Here is a 13703-nt window from a genome sequence, read left to right as displayed (position 1 = left end):
TTGGTTTTAATTTTAAAAAAATAATTTGAGTGGAAAAAAATCACATGGAAGGGGCACTGTGGAGAAGTCGAGTTGTTCTGAAGTTTCGTCTTATTCCAGAGACTCATTTTTATGATGGCTACTGTTGTTTTGACCAATACCTCTCTGTGTGGCCCAGGCTGGTCTTGAAATTATATTTCTCATGCTTCTGCCTTCAAAAGCAGAGGTTACACATGTGCACCACCATTCCTGGCTACAAAGAAATACACACTTAAAGTGGTGATTTTTCTTATTTTGCTATCTTGGGTTGCTTGTTATTTTTGTTGTTATCATTTGAGACATGGTCTCATGTAGACAAGGCTGGCCTCAAACTCACTATGTAACCCAGAATGATCCAGAACCTCTCATCTTCCTTCCTTCAAGTCCCAAGTGCTCAGATTAAAAATTGAATATATACATTTCATGTTAAAATTTTTAAAAAATCATGACTAGTGATTCCTATAATCCCAGCACATGGGTGGAAGAGAGACAGAAGGATCAGATGTTCAAGGCCATCTTAGCTACGCAGTGAGTTTGAGACTAGTCCAGGGTATGTGAAAGGCTTAAGAAATAGTAAAAAATAAAAAGAAAACAAAAAAAACTTTTGAGCTGTATACTTAAGATGTATATAGCTAATGTGTATAAAATAGTATTCCACTTTTAAGTCTCTGTGAGAAATGGTTGCATTTGATTCCCTCTCAACATCTCCTTCTATACAAATGTCCTTTCTTCACAGGCCTTGGACCCTCTGATAGGTGACATACACTTCAGTGCTGTCCTTTAGCCTCCCTGCATCCACACCCTTGTCCTCGGAGAACGTGCTCTCATCTCTAGATGTGGGCTCAGCCATGTGGCAGGGGTCACCGACCAACAGTGATGCGCTTCTTGTAGCTCAGAAGCCTTTAGCAGGTATTATTTTCATTCTCCTCCTACTGTATGCTCTTGCTACAAGCACGGCTTCCTTCCTCTGGGTAGCCACGATGCCTTCAGCCTGGCCTCCTGAAATGAACCAGGACTGGTCCATTCTAGAGTTTGAAACAAAGGTCCTAGGCTGGACCAGCCTCCAACAGTCAGTCTCCAGATGTCCCAAGGAAGACCTCAGCCTAGCCAAGCAGGGTATAGTCACCCAGCAGAACCAGAATCCCCAGCAACCGTGGCCTTACAAACCCATAGAAGCCTAGATCTAAAGAAAGCTGAAAATGGGCAGCATGTGTGTCTTCCTTGGAGAATGTTGTTTCTAGGTAAATCAAACAGGGATAGTCGAGAAAATGTTAGACAGTCTGGATGTCTAAAATGTTAGAACGAATCAACATCAGAGACAAGACCAAAGGATCTCACTAGGTGAGATCTAAACCTACTGGAGCCCCTGGATGGGACCCCTGGTAGGACCTTTGGGTATCATTCTCTTGTCTCTACCATTGGCCTTAAACAAATCTTTAACTCTCTTAATCGGCAGCTGATAATCCCACCGGGTGAGAATGAGACCTTTACCACAATGTTTGAGCCAAGTTTGAAGCAATCTTTGTTAAATACTGTCAGGGATGGTGGACACTGGCCAGGTCCATACCCAGGATCCCCAGAGTACGGCACCAAATTACCTTAGTCAGAGGTTTATAAAGGCAGAGCCACCAAAGCTCCATAGTTCAGACCCTGAGGACCCAGCTAAGTAGTAGAGCACAGACATGCCCTATGCAAAGCCCGAGGTTCAAGTCTCAAGAAAAATAACTATCTCGGGTTGTCTAACTCCCAATTGACTTCCAAGCCTTTCCCCGTTTCAGCCTTGCCTATCTCACGCAAGACTCTAATCTCTACTTTGTCTTCCACAGCCCACTCTGTGATTTCAGCCCCATGATGCCCAGCCAAGCTAAGTAGTCTGAGGCGTTGCATAAGTGGTTCTCCCTCTTTCCCTTTTCTCCTCTGGTTGGTCTTACATAGCCGCTGCCTGCCCATGCGCCACAGCTCCCTCTAGAGCCTTCATCTGTAGGGATCTGGCTCCTTGCCTTCAAAGCTGCCTTTGCGGAATTCGTGGTGTTCTGCACTGTAAGCCTGCCGTTGATTTCTCTGTTTTGCTGTAGAGTATTCCTCCGCGTGGATACTTCTCTGCTCACTTTGTCAGGCGTTTGAGTGGTCAGAGCAGAGCCACATCGGTGTCCCTGAAACCATGGTAGACTATCTTAGGCACCCATAGGTGTGCATTCTTCTCGAGCATACACCTAAATGTGGAACTAGTGTTTGTAAGACATGGTTCTGTCTTTAGCTTGAGTAAACACCTCTTATGGTTGCTTAAGGTGGTGGCTCTGGGCTTATTTGTGCTCCCTATGTGGAATCCCAGCCAGCGGCGCCTCCAAATGCGACTGTTTTGATGGCAATGTCTTTGGAGAGGCCATTCAGGTTAATAGAGTGGGCACCGATCCAGCAAGGATGGAGTGACTTTAAAAAGAGAGCAATTGAGCACAGAGGAAAAGCCACACGAGAACAGAAAATGGCCACGTAAAAGACTCAGCTACCAGCGAGATGGGCTGGGGAGGTGGCCCAGTGACAGAGCATCTGCCTATGCATGCAAAGACCTGGGTTCAGTTTCCAGAAGTGAAAAAAACAAACAGGCGGGCTCAGTGGGGAAAAGTGCTTGCTGCCAAGCCTGACCACCCATGTTTGGTCCCTGGGACCTACGCAGTGGAAAGAGAAATCAGACACCTGAAAGCTGTCCTCTGACCTCTATACATGCTCCACGGCGCGCATGCTCCTGCTCGTACGCACGCAATGACTGCAGGTGAGAAGACTTTTTAAGTGAAGGAAAATGGTGAAAAGAGAAACCAATCCTGCTGAGTCCTTCACCTTGGTCTTCCAGTCCCTGAACCCAAGCAAATATATTTCTACTTACTCTTTCATCTGCTCAGGGTGCTCTGCAGACACTTGGACATCCTAGCAAGCCATCTTCACGGTCAGGCTATCCAGGTTGCCCTGTGCCCTCAATAACACTTGGATCATCCGCCTCATTTATTGTACCCACACTGAGCATGGGGAATGATGGTGCCTGGAGGTTTGCATGTGCATTGCCCTGAAACAGCTAATGGGCTACAGCTGTTCCTTCTAGCATTCTGTACTATGCGGCCTTCACCTCTGAAGGACACAATGCGGATGGGCCGAAGACGCGACTCTGCAGTTGGGTGCTTGCTCCTATCACCCAAGACCTGAGTTCAGTTCCCAGCACCCTCGCGGAGTGACTCACGTGACTCACAGCTGCCTGCATCTGCAGCTCCAGGGGATCCAACATCTTCTGGTGCACTCATGTGACATGCGCACGCACACACACACGCGTTCACTGTTAGGCAGCCAGGTCCCCTTATCTCCCCTGCCCTATAACCCAGCACCACCCCCACATTCAATCTCTCTTTGCTAGACAGAGAAGAGCCTGAAATCCAGTCTAAACTCTCCTTACCAAGCTAGGCATTCTTATAACTGTACTCCCCAAGTGGACCCCCTTCTATTCATTTCTAATAGGAGTTATGGCGGTCTGGAGCCACACTGGAACTTGGTCTGGAAAGGACAAGAAGGAACTCCGATTTTGACGGAATGTAGAAGCCCTGAGACAGACAGAACCCCAGAGACCTCAATGGCCAGAGCAGAGTCACCCCATTGTAGAAGTGTCTCCTCGTAGGAAAGAAAGGATGAACTGGTGTTCAAGGGCGCCCATTATGTGATACTCGGTGAAATGATGTGAAATCAGCCACAACCTCTGCTCCATAATCTCCAACCGTCCCTCTGCCTTGGCCAGGCTCACCCTCACTTTCTCTCGGGGGGCTACATGAAACCTGTGCTCTGGCGTCTCAAAACCAAATTGCCTTGTAAACTTGATCCTGCTGTCTGTCACCTCAGCCAGGAACAAGGCTCCTCCTTGTGATCAAGAGCTTGCAGCCTGGTGCTGGAGTCCTAGCCTGGGTCTGACTTCACAGTCAGGGCCCAGTGGAGAAGTGCTTCCTCCATGCATGGCAGGTTAGGGCTGCTGTCACTTCTGAAATGTCTAAGCTCAGAGGATGTCTGAGTCGGAGCTTCCCAGGCAGCCTGAGAGGGCACCGTTACTTAGGAAGACCTGTTAGCTCGCTTGCACCCTCTGGCTGGTGCAAAGGGATTCCTGTACATTTTAGAAGCGACAGTGCTGGCAGGATTGGTGGGTGGAGTGGCTATCAGAGGACTGCCCCTCCCCCAACTTCTTGCTGGTTTGAAATTGATAAAATGATTAACACTAGTTACTGGGCTCTCAGAGTTCCTATTCTCAGTTCACACAAAGAAAAAGCTCAAGAAGAACTTGGGAAATGAAGCGCTAGCTCAACCGTGAAGAGCAGACGCTGATCTCACAGGAGACCTGATTGTGCCTGGCTGCTCAAGGTGCAACTCAAGGTCCAAGGGATCCGCTGCCCTCTTCTGGCCAATGTGGGTATCTGCACTCACATACCTATATGTATACCTACACAATTTAAAATAAAACAACTCACAGGAAGGCAGAACAAAAGAAAAGACAGACAGACAGACAGAAATTTGAAGACCTGAATTTGCTGGCTGTAATTACAGCACTCAGGAGAGGCAGGAGAATAAATTTCAAGGCCAGCCAGGGCTACAAAGCAAGACTCTGTCTCAAATCAAACACTTGTGCCAGGTGATGGTGGCACAAGCCTTTCATCCCAGCACTCACGAGGCAAGCACAGGTGGATCTTTGAGTTCGAGGCCAACCTGGTCTACAGAGCACATTCCGAGACATCCAGGGTTACATAGGAGGAACCATGTCTCACGGGGAAAAGAAAGAAAGCAAGCAACACTTGCAGAAGGAACTGGGAGTGTGGTGAGGGAGAGATAGATGAAAACAGCTTCAGGGAACTGAAAATTGGTTCCTTCCTGTTTCAGGGCCAAATGGGCAAAGGATACAGCCAGTTCCTGGCTTGGCATACGTGATTTGGTCAGATTGAAATGGCAGAGCAGCCAGGACCTGCAGAGCAGGCACGTTTCCATTCTGATCAGGTTGCATAGGATAGAAAATTTATGAGCTGGATAAGGAAGTTATGAAATCTCTCCAGCCTCAGAGCTCACTCTGTCTGCCTGGTGTTAGCAGAGCTACACCGACTAGGCTAGCCATCTTTTCCAGGACTATGACAAATACCCAAGACAATCAACTTATAAAAAGGAAATTTTTGTTTAGGCTTATGGTTTGGGGGCTTCTGATCAATAATCAGTTGACCTTATTGCTTTGAACCTGTGATAAGCAACACATGGCAGGGGTGCCTGTCAGGGTAAAACTACCAGCTTCATGACTAAAGAGAGAAAGGGTTGGGATTGTGCCTCCTACAGTTTACATACACACACGCACACACACATACAGAGAGAGAGAGAGAGAGAGAGAGAGAGAGAGAGAGAGAGAGAGAGAGAGAGAGAGAGAGAGAGAGAGAGAAGGGCATATTCCTGTTGATCTGAGGCCTGCCGCTAGAGCAAACTTCTTTTGTAATATAATATTTGTTATAGTTCTCTCTAAGAAGTTCATACCTACATGCAATGCATTTTGTTCGTATTTACCCGCCACTCCTCCCACTAACTCCTCCCAGAACTCCCTCCCAATTTTCACGTTCTTTCGTTTTTATAACCCACTGAGTCCAATTTGTGCTGCCGCTATATGCAGGAGTGTGAGGCCACTCACTGGAGCACAGGCACAAACTTAAAGGAAGCAGGCTGTAAGCTGTCTCTGCAGCCATGAGCTGTGGCCCCACCACGTCCAGGGGACATTGTTTCTCTCAGGTCCTCCCTGTCCTCTGACTCTTATACGCCTGCCACCTCCCCTTCTATGATGTTCCCTGAGCCTTGGAGGTCTGATATGTATTTATGGGAGCACACTTCATAGACTTTCCCCCAACTCTCAATAGCACCAGAGCTTTTGGGGGACAGCAAAATCCAAACCATGCATCAGCTTTCTCTTGATTGTTGTTTATACAGTCCATCTTTTTTTTTTTAAAGAAAGAAAATCCCTTTACCATCCATCTTGGGCTGTTTCTCGTCCTAGTGATTCTCCAGTTTTCACTGTCTTGGTGGTTATTCATTCTTAAGAGCCTACAGTTGCCCCCTTCACCTATGGAGCGTGACCACTTCACTAGGGGTCCTTGTCTCCCATAGATAACAACTGTCAATCACCTCATTCAGAAGAGCAATTTTTCTCATGTTCCCTGTGCACACTCTCCAATGCACTTCCTGTTGCATCTGGACGAGTTAGAATGCCCCCCTGCAGTCAACGCACTACGGAGACAGAACTTACGCTCTGTGCTCTGCCGTTAGTTAGGCAGTAGTGACGAGGAAAAGGGTTTGCATGTTCAATACAGAAGAAAAAGATTCTGGATACATTCAGTCACAGGTAGCTGAGCCCACAGATAGAAAGGGCCAACTGTATTTTTCTGTGTCTTGCCTACTTAGCACTTGAGCATCAGGCTGCCTCTTTGGTTTTGGTCCCCTCCCCACCCCCACAGCTTCTCATTCAGTGCTGCTGCTTCATGATGTGGCGATGTGAGGTTGTCTCTCATCTCTGAACAGCATGGATATTAGAGCCTCGGTTATGAAAAAGGAAACGCTGGCCGCTAAGAGACAGGGATGGGTCAAGACGCCCCCACTCCCTTCCCTATGCATTAGCGGCCCCCACTCCCAGCCCCTGTCACCTCACAATCTCGTTCAGCTCTCTATTCACAGCTGCCCCGAGAAGGAGAATGTTATGTCCCTTTTCATCATTTCACCGAGGACAAGAATGAAAGGCCCATGATGGCACAGAATTACCGTTCTTTTTAGATTATTTGAAACACTAATGAGCCATCTTTCCCCCAATTTTCCGAAGAAATATAAGTGTCGAGTGTAATTTCCAAACAAGAGATTTTGACAACTTGAACACGGCGTAACTATGGAGAAAGAACGCCTCAAGGAGAAGACATGGACACACTGGCGCGGTTCGTCCGTTCCTGCAGATGACCTTGCTTTCATGGGAAGGGGCAGCCTGGGGGAAGGTGTCACAGGGAGTGCCAGGAGGTCTTCTTCCTGACAGCTGCCCACACACTGTAATAAAACCCCGCACATAACGTGTGTCAGGCAGAGGATGAAGGAAGAGATGCTCACTTCTCCTCCTGGGTTTCTAGTTTTCCCATTAGAATTATCTCTTGATGGTGTGACAGACCAAATGACCTCTAGAGGTCACTAACAGCTGATGTAGCTAAGGTTGCGTCCCCATCCCCTCCCTAGCTCCTCACCCACTTAACGTGGAACTGTCAATACTTGCTGAGCTTAACAGCCCATCCCTGTGAGGTAAAGAGCTCCTAGCCCGTGTAGCTTGTCCTCTGGAGAGCAAGTGGTGATCATCCATGATGGGAAGGTGGCCCCTTCCTTTAACCTGTCACTTCCTTCACTGAAAGATTGTGACTCTTCAGAGTTTCCTCAGGTCACTTAGCACAAAAGCCATGAGCTACTTGCTGGTCTTCCAGAGATGGTAGCTCAAATTCCCCATTCAGTTACCTCTGCCCTTTGCAATATAATAACAAAGCTGCCTGATGATCCAGGGCAGAATTCCTATGCATGTTAGATAGAATGCAATTTATACTATTATCCTACTTGCTCTGATCCCAAAGTCTAGACCCTGAGGGACTGGATGAAATTAGGGATCTACTGTAGGAATCAGCATTTTTTTTTTACCTGTTTCAGGGGAAACAAAGGATTTCTTTCACAATGTTACAACTTACTGGCTTGTGCCTGGTCACCATAGAGGCCCATACCATTATGCAAAGAGATTAAATTGTGTTAATGTCGATACTCTATTCATCCTGTAGTCCCTGGATCGAGGAGTATTTCTGATGTTGGAGTCATCATTTAATAAAAACAATTTAGGGAGAAGGGCACCCTGGTGGCTGTGCATAGCCCCAGCTACTCAGGAGCCTGAGGTAAGGGCATCTCCTGAGCCTTGGAGTTGGAAACCAGCCTGGATAACACAACAAAACTGTCTCAAAATAAGAATCCATTTCATGAGGCTACAGCTGCTGTCAATGGTGGTTCTCTGGAGCTTTCTGGAAAGGACTCACCATTCTAGATCACCTCAAGAACACTTGCGATCTGAGGGAAGAGGTCAAGGTAGCATTAAGAGGAGCTATGAGACGTTAATTCCAAGTCTTGTTGATGATTGGGATATTTGAGACTCCCTGGGGGACGTTCCTGAATACGTGGCAGAATAGTGAGAAGGCTTGATTAGGAGAGCCTGAAGACCCCATGGACTCGCTGCCCTTAGACGCTAAGCATTCACACCTGGTAAGAATTTGCTTTCTATGGATAAGCAAAGGAGACAGCCTCTCAGCAAGCGTGTCCTCCTGACAAGGGGTCTGTGAACGCAGTGAAATGGCTGACAGAGACGGGCAGGACAGACTCCAGTTTGGAAAGAGTTTTCCAATGAGTAAGACGCTGCTGAGGAGCAATGCGTGTTGCACAGAGCTCCGCCATGGAAAGCAGAAGCAAGCGCCGCACACACTCCCTCGATGTTTTCCTCCTTTAGATGGTGGGCGCTGAAGAGATACCCCTGCGGGTAACAGTGCTTACTGCACACGTATGAGGTTGTGGGTTCAGGTTCTAGCATCCACATAAAAAGCTGGCTGCGGCCTCAAGCTCCAGGCTCAGTGAGAGACCTTGTTTCAAGGGAATAAGACAGAGAGCGACGCAGTAAGACACTGGCTATCTTCTTCGGGCCCTCATGCACCTGTACGCACACAAGCACGCACTCTGTGTCTCTCTCACATACAAGCACATGCATAATCTCTGTGTGTCTTACCCCCCCCCCACACACACACATTTCAAGCAGGGCATCGTGACTGCGTGTGGGAGGCAGAGACAGGAAGATCAGAAGTTTGAGGCCATCCTTCATTTCTTGACTACATCGTGATTTTTGAGGCCAGCATGGGATACATGAGATCCATCTCAAAGCAAAAATAAATAAAAATAAAACTGCCACAGCAACCTCAACCTTAAGGGGCCACCACCTAGATCTACGGTCATCAGTGTTACAGCAAAACTAGCCAGCACCGGAAAGGTAAACGTATATTTGCTAAGGACTCAGGTAATTGTTAGCATCTTTGAGGAAGAAGTAATGATCTGTTTGGGTAGGTCCCATTGATTTGTTGAGAAATAACACTAGTGCACACTTAATAGAATTCAGTATGGTATAAACACACTTCTTACATGTGCTGGGAAAGGGAGACCTGCTGTGGGTTTTAGTTTATTGTTATAGTCACTGTCCCGAAGTGGGCTAGAACTGAAGGTCCAGCATCTGGGAGAAAAGCGTGCTTTGGTTGGTGCCTGGTGGCAGGAGGTCTCAGCGGCACCCTCCACGGTGCTCCCTGTTGCTCTCCAGCCCCTCCTGCCACTACAGCAAAAGGAACCAACAGGTTTCAAACTACAAATTTGAGGTAGAAAATGAGTTTAATAAGAGGTTTCCCTTTCATCCTAAGAACGTGACATTTTCTACCCCACTGGGGCCTTGTTCTTCTAACTCGGTGTCCTTAGAGCTCTTGGCTTGTATCTTGAACCAAAACATTTCTGCACAACATAATCCAATACACTGGTTGGGAAGTAGGAGCTAAGGCAGATCCATTGGTAAGTCAGTTTCCCTGGGGTATAAAACGAAGAGGGGTTCTTGGCCGAAATGGCATGCTGGATGTCCCAAAGCACAGGGGTGATGTCTGGGCTGGATCTGGTTTTAATGGTCTGGAGAAAACTCCTCTGTGTATGGATATAGTCCTGGCCGTAGTCATCCTGTGTCTCTTGTGAAATGTCATCCAGAATTTCCTTCTCCATTTTATCCCAAATGTCAGGTGAGCCTGCAACGTCTGGAACACAAGAAGCAAAGGAGGCTCAGATTCTGGGGAGACTCGGATCCAGAATAAACTGGGGAGGCCAGGATGAATTGTGGAGGCAATTCAAAGGATTACGGACTAGCTCTGCTGGGAAAGATATGTGCTTGTTAATGCTTGTGTTAAGTTGTTAAATGGTGAGTGTCCCACCTTTGCCTATGTCCATGATATAGTCCTTCATGGAAACAGTACAGTCAGCTACACCAGCATGTAGGAGAGAAAGTGGTGTTGTGCCTGCCAAAAGCAGCTCCCCAGAAATGTCAGCAGCAAGACTTCTCTGAATCCCTTAAGGTATAACTAATACCAGCTTGCTCCCTTTTACAAAGGGAGCCTTAGGTGGATATGCTGGAATTTTCCTTTGGCCCCTGGGCCTAACCTAACCCTCTGTCCTACTGCCAGGTGTCAAAGTCCAGTTCAGGGACAGCAAGATGGCTCAGTAGATAATGACACTTGACACCAAGTCTGACAGCCTGAGTCAGATCTCCAGGAATCACATGGTGGGAGGAAAAAGGACCAATTCCCAAACCTTGTCCTCTGATCTCCAAGCACATGTCATAGCATGTGGGTGCCTATGCATACAAACATACATGCGCAAAATAATAAATGTAAAAAATATAAGCGCAATGTAGCATTTCCTTGGTCCACCAGTTCCCGTTGGCATTCCCCTCTCTAGAACATTCTTCTTTCTCTTCCATTCTGGTCTAGCTTTGTTCCACTCTTCTTCTCTATCGACTTCCCCCAACCTACCTCCCTGCTGGGGACCTTGAACTAGTCACCCTTCCACAGACATCATCCTCTCTCCATTTCAAATATGGTTAATATTCCTTTTTATGTTCTTATTGGTTCCTAAGCTTCCTCCACATCACAGTGAGGTTCCCGTCTGTCAGGTGCTTCCAGCCCAAGGTTCAGGTTTTCTTCATAGATTTTTATCTTGTGCCCTTGGCCTGACACGGATGCCTTTAGGGTTTATTCTTCAGTAGTTAGCAACACCTTCGGTGTGTGATCTTGATTTGACCGTCTTCTCTCACCTTCACTGACATGACCAATTAAATGTTTTATGGTCGGTCCAGGAAATAAAAAAAACAGGGATGGACCTTCTGTCCTGGCCCAGAGTTCAGAAATTAAAAAGGGGAGGGGCAAGGGCAGCATCTCCCAGGATGGAAGAGGGTAGTTCTGATCTCTGAAGGAGTGAGAAAGGAAATACTGTTTTCAAAACACAGAGAAGGAAGCCATCTTGGAGGGAGAACGGGGGTTCTGATGTCACCCAGTGCATCTGCTCAGTTTGTTTAGCAGCAATCTCCAAGTCTAAATGAACGAGTCCAGCAAGAAGCTGATGGACACCACATTGGAAGTGGGGTGAAGGTGGTTCAGGAAAATCAGGGAGAGTCCATTTGGGTCATTTCTGAGCTGCTGTGCACTCACAGAGAAAATAAATCTTGGGCAGGGAAGAAGAGGACTCGGGGAAATTCAAGAGTGGGCGTTCAAGGAGCTAGATTTGTACTCAATATGGCTTCTAGTTTATTTACAGCTTCTGAGCCCTCTTGTTCACTTCCAGGAAAGGAGCCCAGAAAAGAATCATCCAGAGAAGGCTCCTGCTTCTTAAAGGTTAGATGAAGCTCACCTTCCCACTGAGCGTGGGGTAACTCTCTCCAAACTCCTGCAGTAAGAGACTGACCGTACTCTAGCCCAGCATTAGCTGTATCTGGCCCTATTTTAGAAAGACGTAAGCCCTCCCAAATACCTTCTTGAGAAGGCTCTCTGCCAGAGAACTCACTACTTTCCTAGCGAACACACCCCTGATGGCAGCCCTCGGCCGCTCTTAATTGGAGCATTTACTCCAAAGGTTGCTCAGTTGTATGTATACGTACGCCCTGCAACTCAAGCCCCCCCCCCCCCCCCAGAGAGCTTGCTCCTTCGAGGAAGGCTCTGGAAGCATCAGGCCTGTCTCCCAGCTTCTGTGGAGGGGTGGAGTCCTAACATGACATCATCCCCCTCCACACTGACCAAGCCTTTGTGCTTTTGTAATGACCTGACTTGACTGAGCCTTGCTCTCCCCACTCCCTCAGCTCCATTTAAATAGCCAAGTTGTGGCCGGAGAGATGACTCAGCAGTTAAGATTGTTTCCTGCTCTTGCCAAGGGTCAGAGGTCAGCTCCCAGCATTTACATAGGATGGTTCACAATGGCCTATAACTTTAGTTCCAGGGGATCCCACATCCTCGTCAGGCCTCCCCAGGGACCTGCACACATGTGTGTGTCCACACAAACAGACAGACATGCACACATATAAATAAAAATAAAATATTTAAAACACCCAAACGACATCTACACGATCAGTTTAGAACTTAGTTCCTATTGAGTGAAATAAGTTGTCATGCCTAATGCCTGGCTGTGTTCAAATCTGACAACCCTGGAGGGGCCGATGCATGTCATAATTGACCAAGAGGAATGTCAGGGTCCCCCTTACGGTGAACATCACAGAGCTCTCTGTCTCAGGTACCTACTTGTTTGGAAACCTCCAGGTTGGATGATAGCAACTTTGACTCCCCACTTGGAAAGCTCCAGCCTGGCGATTGATGAAAACATGGTCAAAGCTGCCTTCGTGGAACAGTAAGCGGCCAACCATTTCATCGGAACCTCAGCTGTGGGAAGAATGGGAGCAAAAAAAAAAAAATTAGGTTTGAGATTTTCAGTCATTTATCCAACAAATATTTAAAGTACCTAACTGTATACTAGGAACTGATATCAACAGTGACCAAGTCAGGCAAAGGTAAACAAGGTTCTCCTGAATCCAGGAGAGCTCATATCCTTGGTCACTCCCGTTGCATGGGTGTATTTGTTTCTAAATGGACGGTGGTAGATGTGGGATCGACAGCATCTGCTACCTAGCTCATGGCCTCCAGTTTTACCAGTACCATTTTGGGGGAGTTGGATGGGATCCACCCTTCAGCCCACCTTGGCAATATCCAGTAAATTAGACTTAATACTAGTTGCAATGAGCAGCCAAACATGCCATGGTGAACGATGGGACACTTCTGTAAAGAGCATGAGAAGTATCTTAGTCTGTGGTGGAACACATGTCCACTGCCCTGCCTAGATCCCAGTTAGCTTAGAACCTGAGCCTGAAGCTGGGTTAGGTCACAGATGAGGAGGGGACTTGAGAAGGGACACTAAGAGGAAATAAGAAAGTGGGAGTTCTCTATTGGGAATAACGGGCTCTGCAGGTGTGGTTAAGGTGTGATGACTACGTAAGCGTGTCCTGGACTAGCAGGATGAGCCTTCAGTAGCTGGAGAGATGGCTCAGTTGGCAAAGTGTTCACCGTGCAAACATAGGGACCTGAATTCAGATCCCCAGCACACACGTAAAGTCCAAGTGGGATGGTGCATGTCTGTCACCACAGCACTGGAGAAGCGAAGACAGGCAGGTCCCTAGAGGTCACTGTCTAGCCAGCCTAGGGGAGCTGGTGAGATCTGGGTTCATAAAGGACCCGGTCTCAAAAGCATAGAAATAAGGTAAAGAGTGATCAGAGATGAGTCCTGACATCTATCTCTAGCCTGCTCATGCACATGCATGCAGACACACATACTCATATGAACATGTACACACCACATATGCAAATAATAATAACAACAAAAAAGGTATAAACGAAATGGAATAGGCCCTAAGTCCACTCATGGGTGTTTTTATAAGAAATCAAAGGACTGGACACTAGAGGCACTGAAGGGAAAGCCAAGTGAAGACAGAACACAGGGATCTGCTGGGCTCTGCCTAGGAGAAGCCCAGG

At 47.4% G+C, this 13703-nt stretch overlaps 1 protein-coding gene across 2 annotated transcripts in view; it reads right to left on the bottom strand.

The window, feature by feature from the left end:
* Positions 1-9290: 9290 nt before the first annotated feature.
* The window catches only part of Hsd17b2 (hydroxysteroid 17-beta dehydrogenase 2), a 56642-nt gene continuing 52229 nt past the window's right edge, over positions 9291-13703 (bottom strand). For both annotated transcript variants that reach the window (XM_075977960.1, XM_075977959.1), the window contains 2 exons: positions 12423-12560; positions 9291-9896 (listed from right to left, as the gene is read on the bottom strand). In XM_075977960.1, the coding sequence (XP_075834075.1) occupies positions 9556-9896; positions 12423-12560 (479 nt within the window). In that variant the 3' untranslated portion in view covers positions 9291-9555. The remainder of the gene's footprint in view (positions 9897-12422; positions 12561-13703) is intronic.

This window comes from Microtus pennsylvanicus, chromosome 6 (genome assembly GCF_037038515.1).
Source record: "Microtus pennsylvanicus isolate mMicPen1 chromosome 6, mMicPen1.hap1, whole genome shotgun sequence".
In the NCBI taxonomy this organism is placed as follows: domain Eukaryota; kingdom Metazoa; phylum Chordata; class Mammalia; order Rodentia; family Cricetidae; genus Microtus; species Microtus pennsylvanicus.
This window is presented reverse-complemented; position numbering and strand designations above follow the sequence as displayed.